Raw genomic sequence first — 23,319 nt, 5'->3', positions numbered from 1 at the left:
CCTCCTTGGGTGGTGGAGGTTCTTGATAATGTATGTGTGAGCGTGTGTGTATGTGTGTGTGGGGCGGGGAGGGCATTACTGATTGGTAAGGATCTACTATCTAGGATGTTTGGCTTACTTTAGCTCCCATAAAGACCTATTTGAGTGGCTCTACTTTGTTGGGCACCACGGACCGGTTGAGCCCCGGCCTGAGTTACTAGGGGTTTGGTCTTTGGGGGCGGAGCTCCCGTAGGGTATAGCACCCAACTCAACAGGGAGGTTGGGGTCCCACGCAATACTGCTGCTACATTTGCCTATTTGCCTAGTTGCCTAGTTGATAAGCCTGGTGCTATCAGGACCAGCTGGGAGGGGGGTGTCAGCTGAGGGTTACACCTTAGATATTGGGCAACTTGGCAGTTGCCAGATGGTTGCAGCATGGATCTGCCCTCCACCCCCCAAAGCCCATCTCAGTTTACACGTAAGACCCTATGTTGGGAGGGATTTGCTGGGTTCCAGTGGTGGTGTCTGGTCCTGTCCCTGAGTGTCTGGTGTTGGGTAGCCTGGGGGGAAGGAAGTTCTCTGACTACTTTCCATGGAAAGTCTAGGGGCCCTGGCTGCCTGTACTGTTGCAGTGCCTTGTACCCTGGACAAACACAAGATGTTTGCTTGTGTACAGGCAAACCTGACAAATGAAATTAGCACGCTCTCCTTGATACACAGAAATGTGCATGTGAGTTAGCTTGTAGTGTGTTTGTGTGTCAGTGTACATCTGTAGTTGTATGTCTGTGTTCAGGTTTGTGTGTGTGTGTGTTTATCACTGTTTGTGTGTATACTTGATGTGTGTGGTTGTGCACCAAAATGCAGCTCCTCTTGTCTCTGACATCGATCATTTTAAACCTCAATCAAATGTCTAAGTTTCTTGATGTTTGCTCTTTTTCTGTCCCATTTTTTAATTAACCTGTCCTCTATAACCTCTTTTCCTTCGTCTCTTACCTATTTTTTTCACTTCTACTCATCTTTTCCATCACATCCAAAAAAAAAGTTTAATGTCATGTACCAAAGAGGTTTATATAAATATGCATCTAGAGTGTACAAAAGGAACCCTTGTCATGAATGAAAAAAAAATCTCTAGTAAACAATGTGTTCTCATTTTCCATCCCTCAGCTGCTGGAAAAGACAAATGGAAAAAATAACAAATAAAAACATTAAAATGGATGTTTTTTCTATTTTAACTGAAGACGGTCCATTTGTCTTTGTACATATAGGCTGGGTCTTTCTTGTAAAGCAATCGTCTACTGAACTTTAACATCACTGTTTGAGTGCTTTGTTGCTGTGCAAACAATGATGACATAACAATTGCAGTTGCTTAATAACAGTTGCTCAATCTAGAATTTTTATTTTTGTATTTTATGACATTTTATCATATATATATCTGTTTAATCTAGAATTTTACTTGTATACTTTTTATGATATTTTAACACATATTTATTTTATTAGACTGTTTACGAGTGTTTTCTCACCCTTGGCTGGGGAGTTTGGGTTTTATACTGACACCCCTGCCAATAGGAGGACAGGGCAGACAGCGCCTTCTGGTTTCTCTGGTTTATCTTTATTTATTTATTTATTTTCCACTGGTGTTTGTCTTTGTGTATTTTATTGTGTGGGGCTAATTTAATGTATCTTATTGTATTTTATTGCATTTGATTTTGTCTTTATGTACAGCACCTTGAGCTGTCTTTGCTGTCATGAAAGGTGCTATATAAATAAAATTTATTTGAATTAATTTGAATAACAAACTGAAGGGAAAAATCAAGTACAGACTTCAACAAACAAACACAAAAGCAAAAGGATGATTTCTTTTTTTTTTTTTACAGAGAACGTCTAAACCATTTCTAGAAAAGTTCAGTTTCCCTGGTCAGCAGTGAATGTTCCTCATTGGAGATGAAGACACATTGTTTTATTCTCTCTGAAATATCAGTTAACCTATTTTTGAGCTGAGGAGTCTCAACTACCCTCAGGGTAAAGGATCTCCTACCTGACAATATTATTTTTCTTGGAAGCGCTGAAAGTAATAAAAGAAAAAAAAAGGACGAAATGTGTTTCTCTGCAGCAGCATACGGACAGTGAAGCAACAAGGAAACATAATCTTCAGTATTAAATCTCATTTTCACCAGCAGCATTTTTTGTTCCACAGAGTTAGAGGAACATTGTTCAAAGAAGTTGATTAATTTTCACTCTTTTACAACTGAAATATTGCAAATTTGCAAAGTTTTATTAAGTATGGAGAACATGTTATTACAGTGTGCAGTTTACCCAAAACATTTCAGCCTTCTCTGTAGTGCGCCCTCCTGTGGTTGTAGTCAGAACAGCAGGGAACAAACAATTTGCTCGAAAAGCCTCCTCTTCTTTAGAGTCCTAAACTGTTCATAATTAAGGTTGAGGTTTTGCTGCCACCTGGTGGTAGGTTTTAGTGATTGTTTACATTTTTCAAATAATTTTTAGAATTGTTTTATTATATTTGTTATACTTTATTTTAGCCCTGTAGATTAAGATTAGACTGAATTAAGTTTTAATATGCAAAAATACTACACAGTATTAATGCATGTCAAATTCAAATAAATCAATATTTACTTTAGTTACATCTTAATAAAAGTGCAAGCGACATTTTGAAACTAACATTTGAGCACGAATAAATACAATACATTAATATGAAGTAATCAAAGAAATAAACGTAAACAGGTTTTTCAGCTGTTTCTTTCATCTGAAACAAGGAAATTTAAATGTAAAATGTAATCCTTATCAAGAACATAAAATCAGAAAATAGAGCACAAGACAAGAACAAAAGCAGAAAAAACACAGCTGTATAAAATGAGATTTTGTGAATATTCGACAACTTTATGAACCCATTTATCAACACTGTCTTCCGAACATCATCAAATTCACAGAAGTTAATTTTGTAGCTTTTTTATGTTTCTTTCAAAAAATAAAATTTATTCATGCAGATGACAGAGGACTCATTTGGTGATTCTTTTATTAATAAAATGAAATATTTATTTATTTAATCTATTTAATAAATCTGCTTCCCTTTTATATATTTAGGAAACAACGTTGTTGTCGTTGCCACGTGGTATGTACAGTGTTTTTTTTTTTTTAAAGGTGCATGTCTGCCACAAACGGTTTAGTGTTCAAATGCCCCAAATCTACTTTTTGGGGGAGATGTTTTCCTGAATTTTCTTGTGCTTACCTGTGCAGCTATAAATGCTGTTCTCTTCATTTATTCTTTGGCTAAATGTTGTAGTGATGTCAGTGAAGTGGCTCAGTCATTGGTGGATGGTGGATGCGCTTTTACGCACAGGATTTTGCGCGCAGCTGTGGACTCGGATGTAAACAAGCGGCTTCTGTTTGGTGTTTTCATTTTCAAAAAGGGTCCTCCAAAAATCCAAATTGAGCCGCCTGGGATTTTGAATGTTTCGTAATCTGGTCACAGCAGTTTGAGCGTTCCTCCTTGTTTCTGTATTTCGCAGGGAGCAACGGCGGCCCCGCCCACCCCGCTGCCTTTCCACCTCTCCCCCAGCGGCTCTGCGAACAGGCGGAGAGCGTCGCGATACGAGGCGCTGCGTGAGCACAGCACTGCCGCGATGGAATGAGCGCTCATCTGGACGTCCTTTTCAGACTGAAGCCACCGGAACGCAGAGAGGGCCGGCAGCATCCACGAGACCTATGATCTGCACTGATTTAAAGAAGTAAAAAAACCGAGGATTTCCTTCTTCAGCTGCATCAGCACCTCCTCTTTCTGTAAACCTCTTTTCTGGACAACACTTGCATCCGTCCATCACTGGGCTGAGGGGAGGCTGATATAGGCATTTGATCAGGAGGAAGAAGCTTCAGGAGACAGCAGGGGTGGCCAAGCAAGGATGGAGGCTCTGATTCCCCTGATAAAGAGTCACCCAGGCCTGTCAGTCCTGGCATTCTCTCTTGTGTTCAGGCTGACCCATTGGCTGCTACAAAATCTGCCCGTGCCCAAGGTGGTGAGGCAGGATGCCTTTCGCTCATGGAAGTGGAAGAATCTCTCTGTCTCCATGGTGCACTCCGTCCTGACTGCAGCCTGGGCCCTGACCTGGTAGGTCTCATTCCAGAGAAACATTTACCCTTCTATCTGCTCCTTGTAGAGCATTGTCTATTCACAGTCCACATGATGTGTAGTAGGGAGTGTGTGTGTGAAGCAGTGACAGCCTGTGGCAGGACAAGAGGTTCATGTTTAGACTGGGCAAAAAGACGTGGGACACAATGGCATTCTTGAGTGGGGAGACAAATGCTTCTATCCAAACAGAAATGTGTGCCTCACGTGTATGAAGAGAAAATGTCCATATTCATATCCAACCACACTCCACCCCTCCTGCCCTGAGCCAGCATTCTAGATACAGATTTCAGACACGTCAACAGGAAAAACCTGACAGCTGCTTGTGAAAGCATCTTGAGAAACAGTTTTTTTTTTTTGCTTTGGTTTTTTGCTAGGGCGGGACCAAGCTCATGACTCACCTTTGAATGTGAAAAACAGGGCTGTGAAACACTTTTGAGCTTGATTGTAACCTCACATCCACTCTGCTGCAGTTGACATATACACCAGAGCGATTAACCAGTGTGAAGGAAGCAAATTTACACAATCAAGAATGCCGCTTCATGCATCACACCTGTGATTAACCTGTCAACAATAAGCACATGCTGAAAAGTAGACAGTACTGCCTAGACACTATAGACAGAAAATATTAACACAACAATTACACTTATGTTGATCAAAACTGTTATATTTTTTTAAATCGTCTGTTTAAAAAAAACGTTTTTTTCTGTTCAGCGTGATTTTTTTTTTCCATCAGCAAGGTGACTCACAAAACACGTGGGAAGGAATTTGAAGGGCTTTGAGTTTATATGATTTTATCTAAGAAAAAAGTCAACTATTGCATGCATAAAGCGCTTAAAAGATGAAAGAAAAGCATGTTGCAACCAGCAGACTTCACAAATAATATGCATATCTCAGTCAGTCAAAAAGACAACAATTTGCAGGAAACACTTCACTGCATCACACACATCCATATGGTATAAAATGAAACCAAAGCAAAAGATGCGCTAGAAAGTCATTCATCCACCTAAGAATCCGAATTTGTGATTCTTATCAAGACTGAAGCCCTTCTCTGAGTTTCCTTTGTATATGTTTATCTTACTTTATTTGACTCCCAAACCTGTTTGACTAATCCATAAAATGTAAAAGGGGCAAAAAAAACTGGTTTTCTTTTTGATTTTCTGATTTTCCTTGTTAAAAAAAAAACATTGCGCAAGATCTTTTGTTTGTCCTGTGGAAATGAAAAGAAATAAAGAAATTAAATTGAAAAATGTGATGATTTTTGAGCAACCTTTAAGCCAAAGCCATGCATCATAACTGAAAGGAAAGTCCAGAATAAACACATTTGTGTACAGAGATAAAACACATCCAATATTTATATAACACACACAATATAACATAATTACAGATATTTTAGATATCACCGGAGGATCAAAAATTTGCTTTGTGCCTAATATATCAAAGCATATTTTTTTTAATTTATGAGGAAAAGGGCAAGATGAATGTGCTGCAAAAATGAGTGTGAAGTTGACAAATTCAAGATAAACTTGACAATTTTAGATCACCAAGGGAGTGAAAAACAGTCAAAGTTAATGTTGTATGTCCCATAACATCTCTCAGACTTGGATTTTCTCTTAGAGAAAAGATGCATCAGTGTGTCATATATATCTTTCCAGTTTTGTAGTTTCCCCGGAGCTGTTGAGCAACATCCGCTCGTACAACACACCCCTGTCCTACCTGCTGGTTTGCATCTCCACAGGTCAGTAAAACACACACCAGTTCTGCTAAAGATAACACAACTGAATTTCTTGAATGCATGATAATGTCATTGTTCCTTGATAAATCAGTAAGCTACTTGTTTAAAAAAAAACTGAATTTGTTTTTAATCTTTGTAAAAAAAAAAAACTCAATAGGCTAAAAAAGGGAAATTCCTTTGAAAAGTAACATTTTTTGGAGTTTAGACATTACTGCATGAGCAACCCTTGTTTACATTAAAAATAATGCATTAAGAAGCTTAGTAAATGTGAATCATCCTCCTCCTTTATTCCAAAGGTGTGGTGCTGCCACTTTTTCGGTTGCAACTTCCCCCTCTCACCTGATTCTTAAGCCACCAAAAGCAATCCTGTGAAGCCGCAGTTGTCTGGTTGTGTTTTGTGATTTTTTTTTTAATATTAGTAACTTCTGTATGACCATGACAACACAAATTATGGAAAATATGCCCCAACATATTACAAACACCTAGTGGGCCAAGGTCTGAGACTGGAGGTTGTGTATGGTGCCTTAACGCAACGAGTGACAGTGCCTTTCGCTTGCCTCAGCGTGCCAGTCATCCTGTGGCACAAAAGAACTCTTAGTCAGTAGAATAGCCCCTGCTGAATCAGGCTGGTACAGTTTAAGGACTGCTGAAAAACTATTTAGTCTGCAGCAGAGAGGTGTCTTACTCTGCTGTCAGATTAGTTTAACAATCACAGATTTCATTTCCTCTCGGATAACCCTAAAATCCTCAGGTTGTATTTTCATGTTTTTTTGTTGTTTTTGTTTGTTTTGTTTTTTCTTTTCTATTCGTTTGTTTGATGAGATGAGATTCAAGCCACGTTTTAGCTGCAGCTAAATCAGGTTTGGGAGGTGTTTCCATCAAACCGTCAGGTGCAGCCAAAAGCTGAAAAACCTGTACACGACGCAATCTCAATTCAGATGCAACATGCTAATCAGGTGTGTGTAGATTTGTACTGTTGCCTGCAGGGCAAGAACATGACTGGCGTTATGGGGGCTGGCTGATGGTTCTCACTGTATAATGCAAGCAGCAATTATCTGTGCAAAGCTTATCGATGAAAACGAAAACTTCACCTGTCTTCCATTTAAATAAACATTACAGTTGAATAAGTAATTTGAACATAGGAATTTTTCATCTATGGACACCTGATAATGTGTGGTTTTAATCTACTGTTTGCTGTTTGAGGAAACAGATCAAACCTGGTGGAATCTCAGTCGCACAGCATCTCCATAAAGTCTTTAAAACTCTTTTTTTTTACATCTAATAAAAATCCAAACAAATTTGTCACACTATATTTTATTTCTTCAGGATACTTTGTGCAAGATGCAGCTGATATTATCCTGACAGGACACGCAAAGGGATCATGGGAGTTCTTACTCCACCATGCAGTGGTAAGTTTTTTATTTATTTTTTGCACGTTCGAGTTCTCCTACAGCCACGTTCACACTGCCCTCAGCAACACGCGTTCAAGAAGCGGCTTACCAAGAAAATTCAATGTAAACACGGGTTTCACTCCTGTTTTATGACTGTTTTTGGGCCCTACATACAAGGCATGTGGCCATTGAACGCTAAACCAGGTCCAACTTTGACCAATCAGACTTGATTGGTCAAAGTTGAATCAGAAGAGAAGAGAATCAGACTTGATAGTGACGCGGTGAAACTCCTCAAACTCAGGGCTTAGCTGGTTTATCAGGTGAACCCAGACATGGCAAAAACCTTGACAACGTCAGCGTTTGTTTTTCAAATAAAGGTAACTCCTGGCCACTCTCCTGACATGATGGTCATCCATACCCGCCATTGCAAGGATGGTACCATTGAAGTGAACTGTCGTCCCAAATTGCAAGATTTGCATTGCTTCAACATTTTGGCCAAACCGCTTCCAATTGTAGGTGGCAGACAAGTGCTAGTAAACAGTAGTACTGCTTATCCAGTGTGATCACCATGGACTAAATCTGCGTTCTTGAACGTGCATCAAGCATCATGTGTGTTTGTATATTCCCAGCCAGCAAGGCCAAGTGGGTCCCATAAAAGTTGAAAGTGAGCAAAAAATCTGGGCCCCAAATGGGTTTGTCCGCAGTTTATGTGGTGACCCCACCTGTGTTTGTCCACACTGGCTTAAGTGGGCACTTGGTGAGCTGGCTCGCTACGCCAGCCAGCCGGTGGACACCGGAGCTATATGAAGAAAATGTAGGCCCCCATCTCAAATAAATTGTATGTCTTCATGGTTTAAGCAACTTTATGTGTTATTTTTTTCCTAGCAGAAATCATAGTAGTATGGTCAAAACCATGTAGTCTAAGTAGACAATGCTATCCAGTTTCAGGTCTCACTCCTCCCCCATGAGCACATATGAACCAGCTCTTTTACCAGCTATTTCAGAATTGACGAAGCCTTTTGGATAAGAGGTGAAACGTCTTCAACTTAAAAAACCTAGTCCAGATGACAACCTTTAAACCTACTACTATGATGGAACCTACCTGGATGAATGAGAGTCTTCATAGACATATCAGAAATGTACAGCTCTAACTCTCTTTTGATTATTTTCATTTCTTCAGGTACCTGAGGAAACCAAAATAACAGCAAGCCAATGTAGTCTGTACAAAGATCTGAGCATCGTCTATTCTAAAATGTGTGTGTGACATCATAAGACAGACACATTAGCAATAATGAATGTGCAAGTCTGTAAATAATGTGAACTGAATATGTCTAAAAGGTTTTCTAAACACAAACAAAAACTTAACTGAACACAGAATTAATAGTAATATTTCACTTTTTTGACCAACTTTTTTGACACAAAGCAAAATATCAGTTGATGGTAAAAAAAAACAAAAAAACAAGAGAAAGTGCAATAATATATAAGCAAAAGTAAGACGTCAGTAAGTACATTTCATTTATCTCAGCTGTTTGTGTACTTTGACTTCAGGTAATATGGTGTTTCTTGTACACCCTCTACACTCACCTGTTCATCGCGGGGGCCGTGATCGCCCTCTTCGTGGAGGTGAACAGCATAACCCTGCACTTGAGGCTGATGCTGAAGCTGGCGAGTGCTCAGGACTCTTCCCTGTACTACGTCAACAAGTTTGTCAACCTCATCACCTATGTCACCTTTCGCCTGAGTGCTCAGTTCTACCTCACCTGGTACCTCACCAGCAACTACTCCAGCTTGGAGCACAGCGGATACTTTTTAACCTCCATCATGGTGATGAATATCATGATTCTTATTTATTTCTACCGTTTGCTTCGCGCTGACTTCTTCCCACGGAAAACACACTTTGCGGGACAAAACGGTGTACACAGGAACAACTCCAAGAAATTTCTCAGTGATTGACTGAGAAAAGTGGTTCACTCTTTTTTTGTATCTATTTAAGGTGGTAGTTTACATTTTTTGTCAGTTTTAAATGAAAACCGACATCATGCCTTTTGACCACATGTCTCTGTTGTGTCTCACTGCTAAAGAACAAACGTCTAAAAACACAAGTGGCCAAACAACATGTAGCCTGTTTCAGGTGCTGCTTTCATTAAGAAATTCCATCATAAATATCTTAATACAAGGTCATTTTAACTAAATCATCAATTTTGGGCAAAGCTAAAACATTTTTCAAGTATTTGTTCTTTTGTTTTCCACAGCCTGAAAACAACTTGTGAGTTTATTGGTGTGACTTAGATGATACAATTCACAACATTCCTGCTAACTCAGTAAAACGGAAAAAGTTTCTATGTGACCACTAACAGATTTGTATGTCTTGTTATATATTTATTTGATATCTATCATTTTTGTTGATAAGTTGTTTAAGCATTTTTTTGTGCTTCATTTATGGCTTTTTTGGGATTTTTTTGAATATCTTCTCCACACCTTTGGTATGCAGGATTTGGAACAGCTTTTTGGGGATTTTAGTGATTTTCTAGTGTACTCTGAGTTGGGATCTCTGTCGTTGGAATTTCCTGCTAAAGTTTCTGTAGTGATTTTAACCTGGAGCATTTACTGATGGAAAACTAAAACATTATCTCTTAAATTCCAAACAACCTTACATTCAACAGTAGTCCACCAGCACGCCAGATTTTTCCGGTTGTTAATTGCAAATTTTTCCGAATGTCCGGCTTTCCATATTTTGCTCCTCAGACCAGTTGCTATGAGCTATTCTCCATTCAATCTTGCCAGGTTGTGTTTTCCAATCTCCAAAAGTTGGAATTACATCCAGTAGCTGTTAATTTTTTTAGCATGAAAAATCTACTGGCAAGTTTTGTAAATATGATAAGGAAATAAATCTAAAAACCTAAAAAAATTAGGTGTAGTTTAGATGTCTTTCTTGTCATTTGTGAGTGATCTTGGTTTGTGTCTTGTTGCCAGTTAGCTTCGTGATTGAGGCTGATCATTTGTGATGTCCTCCTTGTTTTATTGTGTTTGTGTATAGTATAGAACTTCAATGTTGTTCAATTTTGTAAAGGAAATTCCACTTCTTGCTATTGCAAGCTTTTTTGCCAACCTGTTGTCAATCTTTTGACAACCTTTATATGCATCGTGTGGTCATTATCTGTAGTGAGTGAAGAGGTCTTTTTTAAATATTCTACCCTGTGACAGACTGGCGACCAGTCCAGGGCATCCCCTGCCTACGCCCAAGTGGCCGGGATAGGCTCCGGCAACCCCGTGACCCCGAAAGAGAATAAACGGTAAAGAAGATGAATGAACTTTTTTAAAGGGTTTTTGTTAAACCATGACCGGTTTTTGGTTGAAATCTCTGACCCTGAAGTCAGATTTTCTGTCTTTAGGACAGCATCTCTTTGTCTTGATGAAGCTCTTGTCTGTAGCTGAAGAGATTACTAGACTGACAGAAACATGTGTCAACAGCAACATCATTTGAGATGTGGTTCTTGTTAAATCTGTGTTTTGAACACTCGTTGAGCTGAAGCTGGATCTTCCTGCCATCTAACTGCTGCTTGTCAGGATTTAACATTTGAAATGAGCAGCCAGTAGCACAATCTTTAGTTCTCAGATATCTGATGATTGCATACTATCACAAAAACGGAACACAGTTTTGTGTTCTTCTGTTAATTATAATTAGGACTGTTTTTTTCACTTCTTCTGAGCAATTGAAAGCGTAGCATATTGTAAGTTAGACCTTCAAGAGAGCATTCCCAATCTAGATATTATTAGTCGATGGTGGGTTTTGTGGTAGTGAAAAACATACAAAAAGGTGGGATTTTTTATGTATTTCAGCCAAGGCCAGGAAAGTCTAAGGAGACATAAGTCCGATCTGCACTTAAGCGCCTTTAACCGCTGTGCCTTCTCAAACTAGAAACAATGTGTGAATAGTTGTACTTTGCAGTGATGTTTAGTAGCAAATATGTTTTCTGTATTAAAGTGACTTTTTGGAACTCCCTGTTTTGGGTCATTGATTGATTGATTCTGTAAGCAAAGAGATATTATTTAAACTTTCCAACGGCTATTGCTTTTTGTTTTGTTGCACAGTAAAAACTACACAGTCAAAAACAACCCAAGTTTTATTGTTTTTAACCCAACTCCAAAGTAAAACAAGATCAACAAAAAAAAAGAAAAACACTTTCATCTATAGGTTGTAACTCAGGAAAAAACAAACTTAAATTGGGTTAAAATGAAACCACTATGAATCAAATATTTTTATTGCTCCAGAAGTTAACCCAAAAATACATCCTATCATGATTAACCTAAGAATTGAGTGGAAGAAATAACCAGAGTTTTAAGAGTCTGTTTAATTTTAGACATTAAAAGTAAAAAGTTGATGTGTTCTGAAAGTTTCTTGATATATAACATAAAGGTACACAATAAATGGTGTTAAAAGTTTGAAAAATATTTTTGACAACAATTATAATTAGTAAACTAATTTCAGTAAATAATGGAAGAGACCATGTGCTAGTATTGTGCTCCTAAATGTTATTCTCCATGTCGACATATTAATTATGTTACTCAAGAAACCATTAAATGTTTTGCACAATTTGACATTTACATGCAAAATGTGTACCAAATATATATTTTTTTCTAAAGGTATTTCAAATGTTTTTGGAAATAAAATGGTTGGTGTTTGAAGTTCTTTGAATGGAGAGGTGACACTTGAGGAGGTGTCCTCAAGTGTCACCTCTGTGACATTTGATGCAGCATCACATTGTAGCATAACAGTCAAAGTTTACACTGGAAAGATCATGCACCCACTTGAATGCTATTTTATTCTTTACAATGTTATTAAAACAGGCCTGTCATTTTTGTTTGTTTGTTTGGGTTTTTTATGGACAGTATTTTATTATATTTTCCTTCTTCTACAAACTCAGACGTGTGTTTTTCAAGCAAAGACTTGTTTGTCTGCAGACCACTTCAAAATTCTATTTATGGAATTTTAAGTTAGGAAAATTCGGATTTTTGAAAAAACTATATTTCAAATGAAGTTGAGGCTCTCATATTCAAAGAGTTTTCGTTTATGCATTTTAAATGATGTATCAAAAGGATATAGAATAGGTTGATTGATTAACCCTTTTGAATTAACTGGCTTCTAGACATGCTAAGCCGATTAACGCTCAGGCACATCTGTGGACAGCCTTGGATAGCGGATGGTGTTTTAATGCATAGAAAAAAAGTCTTAACTTTTTTTATATTTACTAATGATTTAAATGATATCTCTAGACTAGGAAAAATATTTATAACTGTAAAAACTTTAAAAATTGGCCATGAACGGTGAGGAAACACCACCTTGAAATCCTGAGTGTTAGATGGGCGGCGGTTACATTTTCGTCCAGCAGGGGGCCTAGCAGGAAAAAATGTGAAAAGGAAAGAATGAATCCAGGGATCTGAGTCAGCAGCTGCTGTGGTACGAGTCCGCTGCTCCTCAACTTCCTGGGATCTTCTCCAGCACCAAGAAGACGTTTACAGTCACTCGTTTTAGATTGTCCCAAGAGCCGTGTTTTTGAAGAAGACTTGAAGCAAAAGAAGGGAAGAAGAGGGGAGGAGACCACCGGGTTTCTAGGTAACATCACTTTGACGAAAACATACATTGCGTTAAAGTTTCCCTGCTCACCTCGAGGAGCGTTTTTTTTTTTTTTGTCTGAGGTAAACGGCGCTTTGATGGTCAAAACAGATAAAGGTTGTCGGGTTTGTGGGTTGGTAGTTATCGTTAAAATTGTGAACGACAGCAGCAAAATAGCGTAGTTTTTAGCGGCAGCTTTGATGAACAATAGGATTACTCCGGATAGTAAAGGGATCAGCGCTTTACAGCTGATTGACTGTGTTTAATAATGTGCTGGATTATAACGTGCATTGTTTGTGTCTGTGTGAGTTTATGTATTTATGATCAAAGTATTTAGATCAGCTTTTTATATGAGCCAGAATATGAAGTGCAGCTTTTATTTTGACGAGTTCTCTTTTTTTCTAATAGCTCAAATAACAATAATAATAATTGGCAGTTTTTACATAGAATTTATATTAAGAAATTGACAAGACAATCCCAATCTATAAACAATCTTAAATGATTGTGTTTTTTTAGACTTTTACTTTGAAATGATATGCAAAACGCATTTTGGATCCAAACCAAATTTGGCATTTGTAATGAATTTGACAGAAATTAGTTTATAAACCCTTTATAGCACCTTGGACATATTTTTTTCGAGTTGTCAGTTGTTGTTTTTTTTATTAAACTGGTCATGTTCACTTCCTGTGTAATCAGCAACCATGGTTTCCTATGATCAATTACTTAACACTAAAAAAACAAAACAACTGATGTCCACTACAAACAGGATCAAATTTGAGATTTTCTAAAAAAATAAAATAAAAAAAGCAATGTTTTGATAAATGAAGCCCCCATTCCCCCAACAAAATGTTCAAAATGGTCTTCCAACAGTCTTGAAGGAGTTCCCAGAGATGCTTAGCACTTGCTGGCCCTTTTGCCTTCACTTTGCGGTCCAGCTCACCCCAAACCATCTCGATTGGGTCCAGGTCCGGTGACTGTGGAGGCCAGGTCACCTGGCGCAGCACCCCATCACTCTCATTCTTGGTCAAATAGCCCTTCCACAGCCTGGAGGTGTGTTTGGGATCATTGCCCTGTTGTAAAATAAATGATGGTCCAACTAAACACAAACCGGAGGAATAGAATGCCGCTGCAAGACGCCGTGGTAGCCATGCTGGTTCAGTATCAATTTGGAATAAATCCCCAACAGTTCACCAGCAAAACACCCCCACACCATCACACCTCCTCCTCCATGCTTCACTGTGGGAAGCAGGCATGTAGAGTCCATCCGTTCACCTTTTCTGCGTCGCACTGAGACACGGTGGTTGGAACCAAAAATCTCAAATTTGGACTCATCAGACCAAAGCACAGATTTCCACTTTCCTTGTTTTTCTTTAGCCCAAACAACTCTTCTACTTGTTGCCTTTCTTTAGCAGTGGTTTCCTAGCAGATATTCTAGCATAAAAGCCTGATTCACAACCTGCCATTTCTGAGGCTGGGGACTCGGATGAACTTGCAGCAGAGGTGACTATTGGTCTTCCTTTCCTGGTGCGGTCCACATGTGAGCCAGTTTCTTTGTAGTGCTCGATGGTTTTTGTGTCTGCACTTGAGGACACTTTCAAAGTTTTCCCAATTTTTGGGACTGACTGACTGACCTTCACTTCTTAAAGTATTGATGGCCACTTGTTTTTCTGTACTTAGCTGCTTCTTTACTTGCCTTAATACAAATTCTAACAGCCTATTCAGTTGGATTATCAGCTGTGTATCCACCTGACTTCTGCACAACACAACTGATGGTCCCGACCCCATTTATAAGGCAAGAAATCACACTTATTAAAGCTGACAGGACACACCTGTGAAGTGAAAAACATTTCACCTCTAGAGCTCATCAAGAGAATGCCAAAGTGTGCAAAGCAGTAATCAAAACAAAATGTGGCTACTTTGAAGAACCTACAATATGACATATTTTCAGTTGTTTCAAACTTTTTTGTTACGTATATAATTCCACATGTGTTAATTCACAGTTTTGATGCCTTCAGTGTGAATCTACAATTTTCATAGTCATGAAAATAAAGAAAACTCTTTGAATGAGAAGGTGTGTCCAGACTTTTGGTCTGTACTGTAGTTTAAACTCATCGTTTGTCTCCCAGGACCCAAACTGTGATGGTTTTCTAAGGCATTTGTTCATAAAATGATCATCTTTTTTACATTTTTAGCTTCTTTTTGACACATTGCGATGCAACAACAAGCGTAAGGAATTCCCCAGAGAATTCCTTGTTAGTGTTTCTAACAATGAACTATCTTCAAATAGACATTTATGATGGTGTTTCTTTTTGTTCCACATACAAAAAAGTTAATTTCTAAGAATATTTACTCTGAAGATTCATTGTAAAAGCTTAACATGGTGTGAATTTGAATATTTCTGCCTAAAAAAGTCCTGTATAAATAGCTGGAAACTGTTTTTAGCAGATTATTACAAGCAGGAACGTTGATTTTCGGGTCTCATTTGTGTTTATATTCTTTCACAGAAGTCTCCTGACTGCAGGGTGAGCAACTGTTTTCCTCTAGGCTCCATGTCTATCAGAGTATCCGGCATGAGTGTTCTTCCTCCGGTCCGTCGGGACCGAATCATCGCTCATCTTCCTCAGGTAAGACCCAATCCGCTCCGCCTGCTGGTTCCAAACACACTTTACCAGCAGCTCCAAGTGGATGTGTCTCTGTAGCCCTTCAGACAGGAAGCAGCTGTCCACATCACAGGTGATTTCAACAACAAGGTCAAAACTGCGTGCCAGGAGCAGCGCACCGGCACTGTCGGGTGAGTGCACAACTCTGACTTATGAATTTTCGGGAACTTGACTCTTACTTATTTTTATTTTTTCCTGTAAAATCTTTGCCAGCAGATTTAAAATCTCAAAGGTCATCGTGGTTGGAGATCTGGCCGTGGGGAAAACTTGCCTGATTAATAGGTAAACCAAGACACGGATCATTTATGATGAGGAGTTCGGGAAATAGGTAGCTTGAAGTACACTTTAAAAAAACACAGAAACGAGTACATGTACAGTCATCTAGATCCATCCATAAAAACTTTCTTAGCGCTATGAACATTTCAAAAATTAGCCAAATTAAAAAGGTGAAATATGTAATAAAGTCTACATTAAATGCACGATTTATACAGTAGTTTTAATTAAACTAGTGGTTTATTTGGTTTTATGGCATTTCTTGGGGTAAACACGTGATCAGTGTGGGTCAGTCAGGGTCTGGTCTCCTTTTAGGTTCTGCAAGGATGCTTTCGATAAGAACTACAAGGCAACAATCGGTGTGGACTTTGAGATGGAGCGCTTCGAGGTGCTGGGTGTTCCTTTCAGCCTGCAGCTGTACGTCTCCTCGGACATCTCGTCTAAACAAACAGAACAAAGCCGGCGTGGTGTTGGTCGCTCACTGTCCTCTCTGTGCTTTGCAGGTGGGACACCGCGGGTCAGGAGAGGTTCAAGTGCATCGCTTCTACCTACTACAGAGGAGCTCAGGGTATGGTAGGAGATTTCCATGGCTGACAAAAATCTGCATAACTTCTTCAAACCATATTTTTCTTCCCACAGTTGTAGTGATCGTGTTTGATCTTAACGACATTGCCTCTCTGGACCATTCAAGGTAAGCTTGATGCTGAGGTTGTTGTCACTTTTTCAAAATTTCTTTATTTAACCACTGGTTTCCCTGACTGCAGACAGTGGCTTGAAGACGCCTTGAAAGAAAATGACCCCACCAGTGTTCAGCTGTTCCTCGTCGGCACAAAGAAGGACTTGAGCGTACGTCCTCTGCTGTGTAGAGTGGACGTCTGTGCAGGCTGTTCCTGCTGCTTTTATTGGAGTGGTGCCAGCAGCACAGAGGCTGTGTCCGGGGTCAGACCTCAGGAATGTTTCCCCTCCTTCACCGGACCCCAAAACATTTCAGCTTGGTTACTGCAGATACAAATCTTCATGCACATTTCTATCCCATTTTCTATCTGTGATGTAGCTCCTGTCAAAGGGCTGCATTTGAATGTCATTGTAGGTCCTGGTTTTAATCAGTTTGTTGCCTTAAAGATATTAAGATACATGGTTAGCTCTGACTTGAAGCAATAGAGGACATTAGGAATGCCTCCATTTTGCATAAACATTACTCAATCTGTATTTGATTTCTTTCTGTTCCTCAAAAAAGGAGATAATTTCATTATTGCATGGTTTTTTCTGCTCAGTTCCTATTACAACGCTCCAGTCTTAAAACAGGCAGGCTTTTTTTTAAAGACTTATCTGTCCTGTTAACATTAAAATGTAGAATTACAAAGATAAATATGGAAACTAAACGTTAAAGTCTTCTTTAAAACAAATGATGTTCACTTGTGATGAAACAATACAGCTTTTTAACAGGGCTGCATGGTGGTGTAGTGGTTAGCATCCTCGCCTCTCAGCACGAAGGCCATAATTTAAATCCTGGATGAGCCCTGGGTTTTTCTCCAGGCACTCCAGCTTCATTCCACAGTCCAAAAACATGCTTCATAGGAAAATTGATTTCTCTAAAATGTCCCTTGGTGTGTTTGAGTGTGTGGTCCTACGACAGACTGCTAATGAATGGATGGATGGCAATTGCTTAGCATCTACACGTTGTCTGCTGCATCATAAGAATTTTGCTGCTAAATTTTGTCCCAAAAACCTGGGGTTTTGTAAGCTATGTTCCTGTGTGGAAATGTTTTTGTTTGTTTGATGCAATTTGAGTTGTTTTTTATTTTTTTTATTTCCACACAGTCTCCAGCTCAGTATTCTCTAATCGAACAAGATGCCCTCAGACTTGCAAAGGAGATCCATGCAGAGTACTGGGCAGTTTCATCACTGACAGGTGAGTTGCTTCATTTCAAAAACTGCATGACAGGAAAAAAAAGCTAAGTTATGTGCAAGAAAGTATTTGTATGCACCACCCGTCTCTGTTATTTTTAACTTTTGCCCAGATTATTAATGAGATACTGACGGTAGGGGTGCTCACAAGGATGTGGCACCCTCTGCTGGCCAGGAATGGAAGTGGTTATTTTTATTTAATTTTCTTTATGAAACAAATGTAAAATTTGGGCTTTAATCAAATGAAAATTAAGTTGATTGCTTCATTATTGGGCTTTTGTCTGATGTGTAAAGGGATTGTAGTGTTTGATTGCATAAAAATTTGGATTGATTATTGGACTTTTTGTTTATTTTAAAGAAGAAAAATACCATAATTAAAAAATGGGGAAATAAAATTCTGCAATATTTACTCTGGAAGTACATTTAAACTGAGTACATGCAGTCTTTACTCTCCTTGCCAGAGCTGTAACGCTGCCTCTTTTTTCAGGGGAAAACGTGAGGGAGTTTTTCTTCCGGCTCGCCTCTCTGGCCTTTGAGACGAATGTCCTCGCTGAGTTGGAGAAAAGTGGATCTAGACAAATTGGAGACGTTGTCCGTAAGTATCCAAAACAAAGCCAACCTATTTGGTCGCATACCGGTGGTTTAACACGCAGCTTCTCATCTCTCAGGAATCAACAGCACATCAAGCAATCTGTCCGCTTCCTCCAAAAAGAAACAGCCCAACTGCTGTCAGTGAGGATGTCTGCTGGAATGTGAGGAGACTGAAAAATTAGGCCTTTTTTTCTCCAGCTGGGATGACTGTGGCTGCTGTCCAGCTCAGAGGGGAAGATTTTTGTGGGCAGAAAAGGCTGCCGGGCATATTTGAAGTCACTTTTTCCTGGCTTTGGGAGTATTTCCTTCATAGGAAGGGTGTAGATTTGATTTGTTGTGTCACAGCAGAACAAAGCAGCTACACATAATAGTGACAACTAAGATTCAGAAAAATGACTCTAGGTACTTCCTTTGCTGAGAGCTTAGCTTGAATCGTTTTATTGTGTTTTATAGTCAGTATTTTTCTTCATATGTATTCTGAAAGTTTTTCTTTTAGGGAGGTAACGGTGGCAGTATTTTAACCCAAATATTTCTACAGGTAGCATGAAAATACAAGAAAACAATAAGTAGTCTTTTTTTTAGTGTTCATATTTATGTAAAGACTCAAACTGAGACACTTTGTTCCTAAACCTTTTATATGCAATCAAGCCAGACTGAATATTCTGTTTGTCAATGTGTTTGAGGATGTTAATGTTTACCATTTACTGCCTCTGAAATATATTTCTTTTGTCCAAGAGGAGAAAAAAGTGAATTGTAACAAACTGGTAGTTATTAAAAACATTCAAACTTTACTTATTCTAATTAGAGTTCATTTTATCTAATATTTTTGTGCTAACCAACTCTGTGTCCATTTGAGTCAACTAGAGGCCAGAAATTGAGGCTCTACTGGTCAAAGCTTTTGAAGGAGTTCAGATATTTCTGGTCGATTTGGCCCTGCAGCTCTTCAGGAATGCAGTGGGAGAACTTGTAGTTTTCCTTGATCCAATGTCCTCCTTCCGTGTTTTCGATGGCGACTGCTGCCACGCCTGCAGGGGACGGGAAAGGCGGCGTGTCAACGCTCAGAGCTGCTGAGTTTACCTCCACAGCCATGTTTACTTGCCTACAACTGTGGCTCCCAGCCTCTCCACCAGCTGGATGGCAGCTTTCATGGTACCTCCAGTCTCTATCCACTGATCCACCAACAAAACCCTCACACCTGCAGCGGGACACAGTAGCCAGACCAGGTCTTCAAATCATAAGATGGGAAGTGATGGGAAGCTTACATCCAGGATTTTCAGTCCTGCAGATCTGACAGTCGGGAGCAAGTCAATACTGAAAACCTTTTAACCTTTTGTCCAGCATCATTAACCCTCAATAATAAGGTCAAATATTCTACTTGTTAAGTCGTAAATAGGTTTAAAGGCATCCTAGTCATAACTTCCTCCCGAAGTTATGATTTCTGACTAGTCCACTTATTTTGCTTTTTCCTTCCAAAACATCTTTTTAAAAGGTATCCGAATGATCACTTCAAAGACAAATGCTGCCTTCTTGTCTTATTGCTAATGCTTAATGTCAGTTTCTTTTTCTACACCTTTCTCAAAAGGTCTTGCCTTTTATAAATATGAACATTGATCTTAATCCATCTTGCCTGGAAAAAAACTATATAAACAAATGAAACAAAACTGGCTGCAATTTTGCTCAGCTCTCACTAGATGGTGCTTTGTCACATGAAAAGAAAAGGATCATGTGACGAAAAAGTATTTTGTGAGCTATTTAAACTACTTAGTAAAATATTTATCCATTTTTTGTGGAAGAATACTTGATCAGTCTGTTAGTTTCAACATCTTATTTTGAAAGGACCTTTGAAAACTCAACGGAAGTGTGGTGGGCAGTTTTTCAATGTTTTATTTATTAAACTCTGTTTGACAAATCTCTTTTTTTATACAAGAATTATTTACCTTAATTTTTGTTCTGCTTTTTGTCTTATTGATCGAGGTGTATAGCTTTAGAAACACAAACACCAATCATCTGTTTAAACACCAACACAGCAGTGTAATCTATTCCTTTTCGCTCTGGCATTCCAGTCATTCTTCCTCCTTTGGAACAAAAAAAACGATTAATACGTAAGTAAAAAAGAAAGAATAACCTGGCTTTAGTACATCCACTCTAACTTCCATGGTCTTTTCTCTGCCTGTGTAGTCTGTGTAGTTCTGGCTCTGGGTGGCCACACATAGATGACCCGCTTTACGAATAGCCAGGAAGCCTTTTCCAAGAGTGCTGGCAACAGACGCCCCTGAAAAACAGCCATCCACCCACAGAGCAAAGTCTCTTTAAAGAAACGTTGATGTTCACAAAGAAAAAAAGACAAGTTTGGTGGTGTGACATCTAAATTTAGAGCCCTAACCTAAGGGGTCAGATTTCTTAATCTATGCTGCAGCTCAGCTGCAGCCTCTTTGTGTACGATTCATTTGAAATGATTGCTGTGAACTCAACTTTCTCACCAAGAATAAATCCCATTGCATCAATCGCAGCAACCAGGTCAATGGTGTCGCTGTCAAATGGACTAAGGAGGTCTTTCACACAGTCTGCAAGAGCCTGGGCAGAGAACAAACAAGCACCCAAAAGGGCAAACTTTTGATCATATAATCAGTTGGTGTCACCAGCTTTCTAGAAATCTCTGTTTTCCCTGAGCGTACCTGGGGGTTACAGTAAAGTCTTGACGGGTCTAGCCAAGCGAATGTGGGTCCCTTTGTGTTGGGCGCCATCAGAGAAAGGTACCATCCTTTCTGTCGGTTGGCTGGAACGTCAAACACGTCCATTTTTTTGAACACAGCGCTCGTCTGCACGATTTGAAGAACAGAGCTGGGAGAGCCAGCTGGACTGAGGCTGAGAGTCTCCCATATCAGATTCCAGAGGGGGTAGGTTAGTGGGAGGGGGCTGCCAACCACTTTGCTATATATTCTCTCAACAGGAATTCTTATTTACAAGTTAATCAGTTACACTGCCACTGTTAGTATATGGGATTGAAATGTCAGGTGCCATGTCTACCTTTGCTCATTTTTTAGATTTTTGTATAAAAATGTGCTCTTAAGAGGTGACTGGGAAGTTTTGTCAATATTTTCATATTTCTTTTTGCATTTTTCACTATTGAATGACAACACTCTTATTTTAACAACCAAAACAAAAAGGATGCAGGGAACTGTAACGCCCCTCCACCAATTTAAGGGTTATTTGTAATATCGCCCCAATCCCTAAAGTAATGGTAAAGTCGCATTACAATGCAAGGAAATTCAATTGATGACAAATTGTGTAAAACTTTGATAAAGAATTAGCAGACCCTTAACAAAAACTTGAACACTTTAAGTTTATTTTATTAAGTATACTTGAGTATAAGTACAAGTATATCAAATGTACTATACAGAAGTAGGAAAGATACTAACTGAATACTTCTTCAGACTAAATTTCAACATTCTAAGTCTACAATGTATAGATTGAATTTAGTGTAAAAAGTACACTTTAAGTGCACTGCCCCACTTTTAGTATAAATATACTTGTAGTGCACTTAAATATACCACTTTTTGATGAGGGGATCATTGATCTTGAAACATAACAGTTTAGATGTTACAACACCTCAGTACTGGATCCCTCCATTAACCACATTTAGGCTACAGTCTCTCATGCAAGATTCTTTTATCCAGTTTTTGTCTGGGCTGGATCGAGCCTCAATTAATAAATTCAACAAAGCTTGTTTCATTATTTTGAATGAAGAATGAAGCAACACATTTATCTGAGCTGCTCAACACTGGACTCTTTGTTGGGTCTGATTGTGCCTAACTCTTAACCCTTTGATGCCTGAATTTATTTCCATTTATGAAAATAAAAATCTGCAAATGTTTTTACATTCAAGTAAATGCTAAATTAAGTTAACAGACTTAATTTGACTATAAACAGATACAATTTTAGGTATGATGTAATTTTGCAATTACCTGTGTGTAATATCATAAAAATGTTAGACTTTCTATCAAAATATGAAGTAGTAATTGATAGATGATCAATGCCAACACACCTTCACTGAGACTGAGAAACCTCTAAAACTAAATGAAGACAGGAAGGACTTTTATGCTAAAATCAGGGAGATTTTTGCCCAGAATATGGACTTTATTGCATTGCTTCATTGCTTGCACTTCCTGTGCATGCTGTGTCTAAGTTGTGGGCTGCCTGTAGCATTCACCTTGGTGTTCTTTGGGAGTCCCACAGAACCATTGTGAATTCTTGATCCAATATCAAGAACCTGCAGTAAGAAGAATGCAGATGTGACATATGAAACACAATCGGTATTTGGAAAATACCGATTTTTAAATATTTATACTGGAAATGCACTCTCTTTCAGGCTAAGTAATTACTCATCAATGAATGCTTGGTTGGTTTTTGTGAGGTCTGGTGGTTTTTAGATGACTTTTGGGTTGGAATACTGTGACTCTATCTGGCAACACTGGTTTTCGCATCAATCAATGTCAAAGGGTAAATGAAGGTGGAAGATTACTTGTTTTACAAATTTAGACTATACACATTTCATAGAAGTTGCAGGAAAGCACAAAAACCTTTTTTTTTGGTAAAACATATTTTTGCCACACAAATGCTAAAGAACCATGAAGATTCAGAAATAATTATGTAAATATGTTTCTGTCTAGATCCATCAGATTTGGTCATCCAGGTCAAAAGGTGGACTGGTAATCCTCCCTTCAATCGCTTTATTGTAAAAACAGAGTTGCAACCAGGGGATCTACCTCAATTACAGAAATGCAAACCCTGATCTCACTGAACACACATCTTTTTCAGTTCCCAGACTGTAAATGTTTTCAAACAAAAGAGTATCTGAAATTTCATACAGCTTTTATCAAACAGGGTTCAAGCTGAGCTCATGATGGGAATGCTGAGCTTTAACCGCTTGCAGCACTTTCCCACATCTCCATGCGAGAGCTGGACTGCAGTGAGACACTGAGGCATGTCAGCTGACAGCAGAAGCTCTGATCCCAGCCAGGACCTTTCTT

At 38.8% G+C, this 23,319-nt stretch overlaps 3 protein-coding genes across 4 annotated transcripts; 2 read left to right on the top strand and 1 right to left on the bottom strand.

Annotated features, from left to right (window-relative positions):
* Nucleotides 1–3,150: 3,150 nt before the first annotated feature.
* tlcd1 (TLC domain containing 1) lies at nt 3,151–11,246 on the top strand. Its single transcript, XM_004075571.4, has 4 exons — nt 3,151–4,099; nt 5,773–5,855; nt 7,179–7,261; nt 8,792–11,246. Exons 1-4 carry the CDS (start codon nt 3,894–3,896, stop codon nt 9,194–9,196), a joined length of 777 nt encoding a protein of 258 aa, XP_004075619.1. The 5' UTR covers nt 3,151–3,893; the 3' UTR covers nt 9,197–11,246.
* Nucleotides 11,247–12,640: 1,394 nt separating this feature from the next.
* On the top strand, nt 12,641–19,080 carry rab34 (RAB34, member RAS oncogene family). 2 transcript variants are annotated; one of them, XM_004075317.4, is made up of 11 exons: nt 12,641–12,857; nt 15,362–15,481; nt 15,557–15,648; nt 15,731–15,799; nt 16,106–16,207; nt 16,294–16,358; nt 16,430–16,481; nt 16,555–16,636; nt 17,612–17,702; nt 18,186–18,293; nt 18,367–19,080. In XM_004075317.4, the coding sequence occupies exons 2-11, from the start codon at nt 15,407–15,409 to the stop codon at nt 18,432–18,434; spliced, it is 804 nt and encodes a 267-aa protein (XP_004075365.2). In that variant the 5' UTR covers nt 12,641–12,857; nt 15,362–15,406; the 3' UTR covers nt 18,435–19,080. The 2 variants fall into 2 exon arrangements, with proteins under 2 accessions (XP_004075365.2, XP_011480682.1); XM_011482380.3 differs by having other exon boundaries at nt 12,643–12,857; nt 15,734–15,799.
* LOC101162942 (adenine phosphoribosyltransferase) lies at nt 18,705–21,168 on the bottom strand. Its single transcript, XM_004075570.4, has 5 exons — nt 20,965–21,168; nt 20,770–20,863; nt 20,415–20,561; nt 19,389–19,484; nt 18,705–19,314 (listed from the first exon to the last, which is right to left on the bottom strand). Exons 1-5 carry the CDS (start codon nt 21,085–21,087, stop codon nt 19,172–19,174), a joined length of 603 nt encoding a protein of 200 aa, XP_004075618.1. The 5' UTR covers nt 21,088–21,168; the 3' UTR covers nt 18,705–19,171.
* Between the last annotated feature and the right edge of the window lie 2,151 nt (nt 21,169–23,319).

This window comes from Oryzias latipes, chromosome 13 (assembly GCF_002234675.1).
Source record: "Oryzias latipes chromosome 13, ASM223467v1".
NCBI lineage: Eukaryota > Metazoa > Chordata > Actinopteri > Beloniformes > Adrianichthyidae > Oryzias > Oryzias latipes.
This window is presented reverse-complemented; position numbering and strand designations above follow the sequence as displayed.

Excerpts from the sequence above, each read along its gene's own strand:
- rab34 (XM_004075317.4), top strand. The coding sequence starts at position 15,407 with ATGTCTATCAGAGTATCCGGCATGAGTGTTCTTCCTCCGGTCCGTCGG. Across the intron at positions 15,649-15,730 it reads CAGCGCACCGGCACTGTCGG|CAGATTTAAAATCTCAAAGG; the intron begins GTGAGTGCACAA and ends AATCTTTGCCAG. Across the intron at positions 16,359-16,429 it reads CTACTACAGAGGAGCTCAGG|TTGTAGTGATCGTGTTTGAT; the intron begins GTATGGTAGGAG and ends TTCTTCCCACAG.
- LOC101162942 (XM_004075570.4), bottom strand. The coding sequence starts at position 21,087 with ATGGACGTGTTTGACGTTCCAGCCAACCGACAGAAAGGATGGTACCTT. Across the intron at positions 20,864-20,964 it reads GACTTTACTGTAACCCCCAG|GCTCTTGCAGACTGTGTGAA; the intron begins GTACGCTCAGGG and ends TTCTCTGCCCAG. Across the intron at positions 19,315-19,388 it reads GCTGGGAGCCACAGTTGTAG|GCGTGGCAGCAGTCGCCATC; the intron begins GCAAGTAAACAT and ends CGTCCCCTGCAG.
- tlcd1 (XM_004075571.4), top strand. The coding sequence starts at position 3,894 with ATGGAGGCTCTGATTCCCCTGATAAAGAGTCACCCAGGCCTGTCAGTC. Across the intron at positions 5,856-7,178 it reads GCTGGTTTGCATCTCCACAG|GATACTTTGTGCAAGATGCA; the intron begins GTCAGTAAAACA and ends TTATTTCTTCAG. Across the intron at positions 7,262-8,791 it reads TCTTACTCCACCATGCAGTG|GTAATATGGTGTTTCTTGTA; the intron begins GTAAGTTTTTTA and ends CTTTGACTTCAG.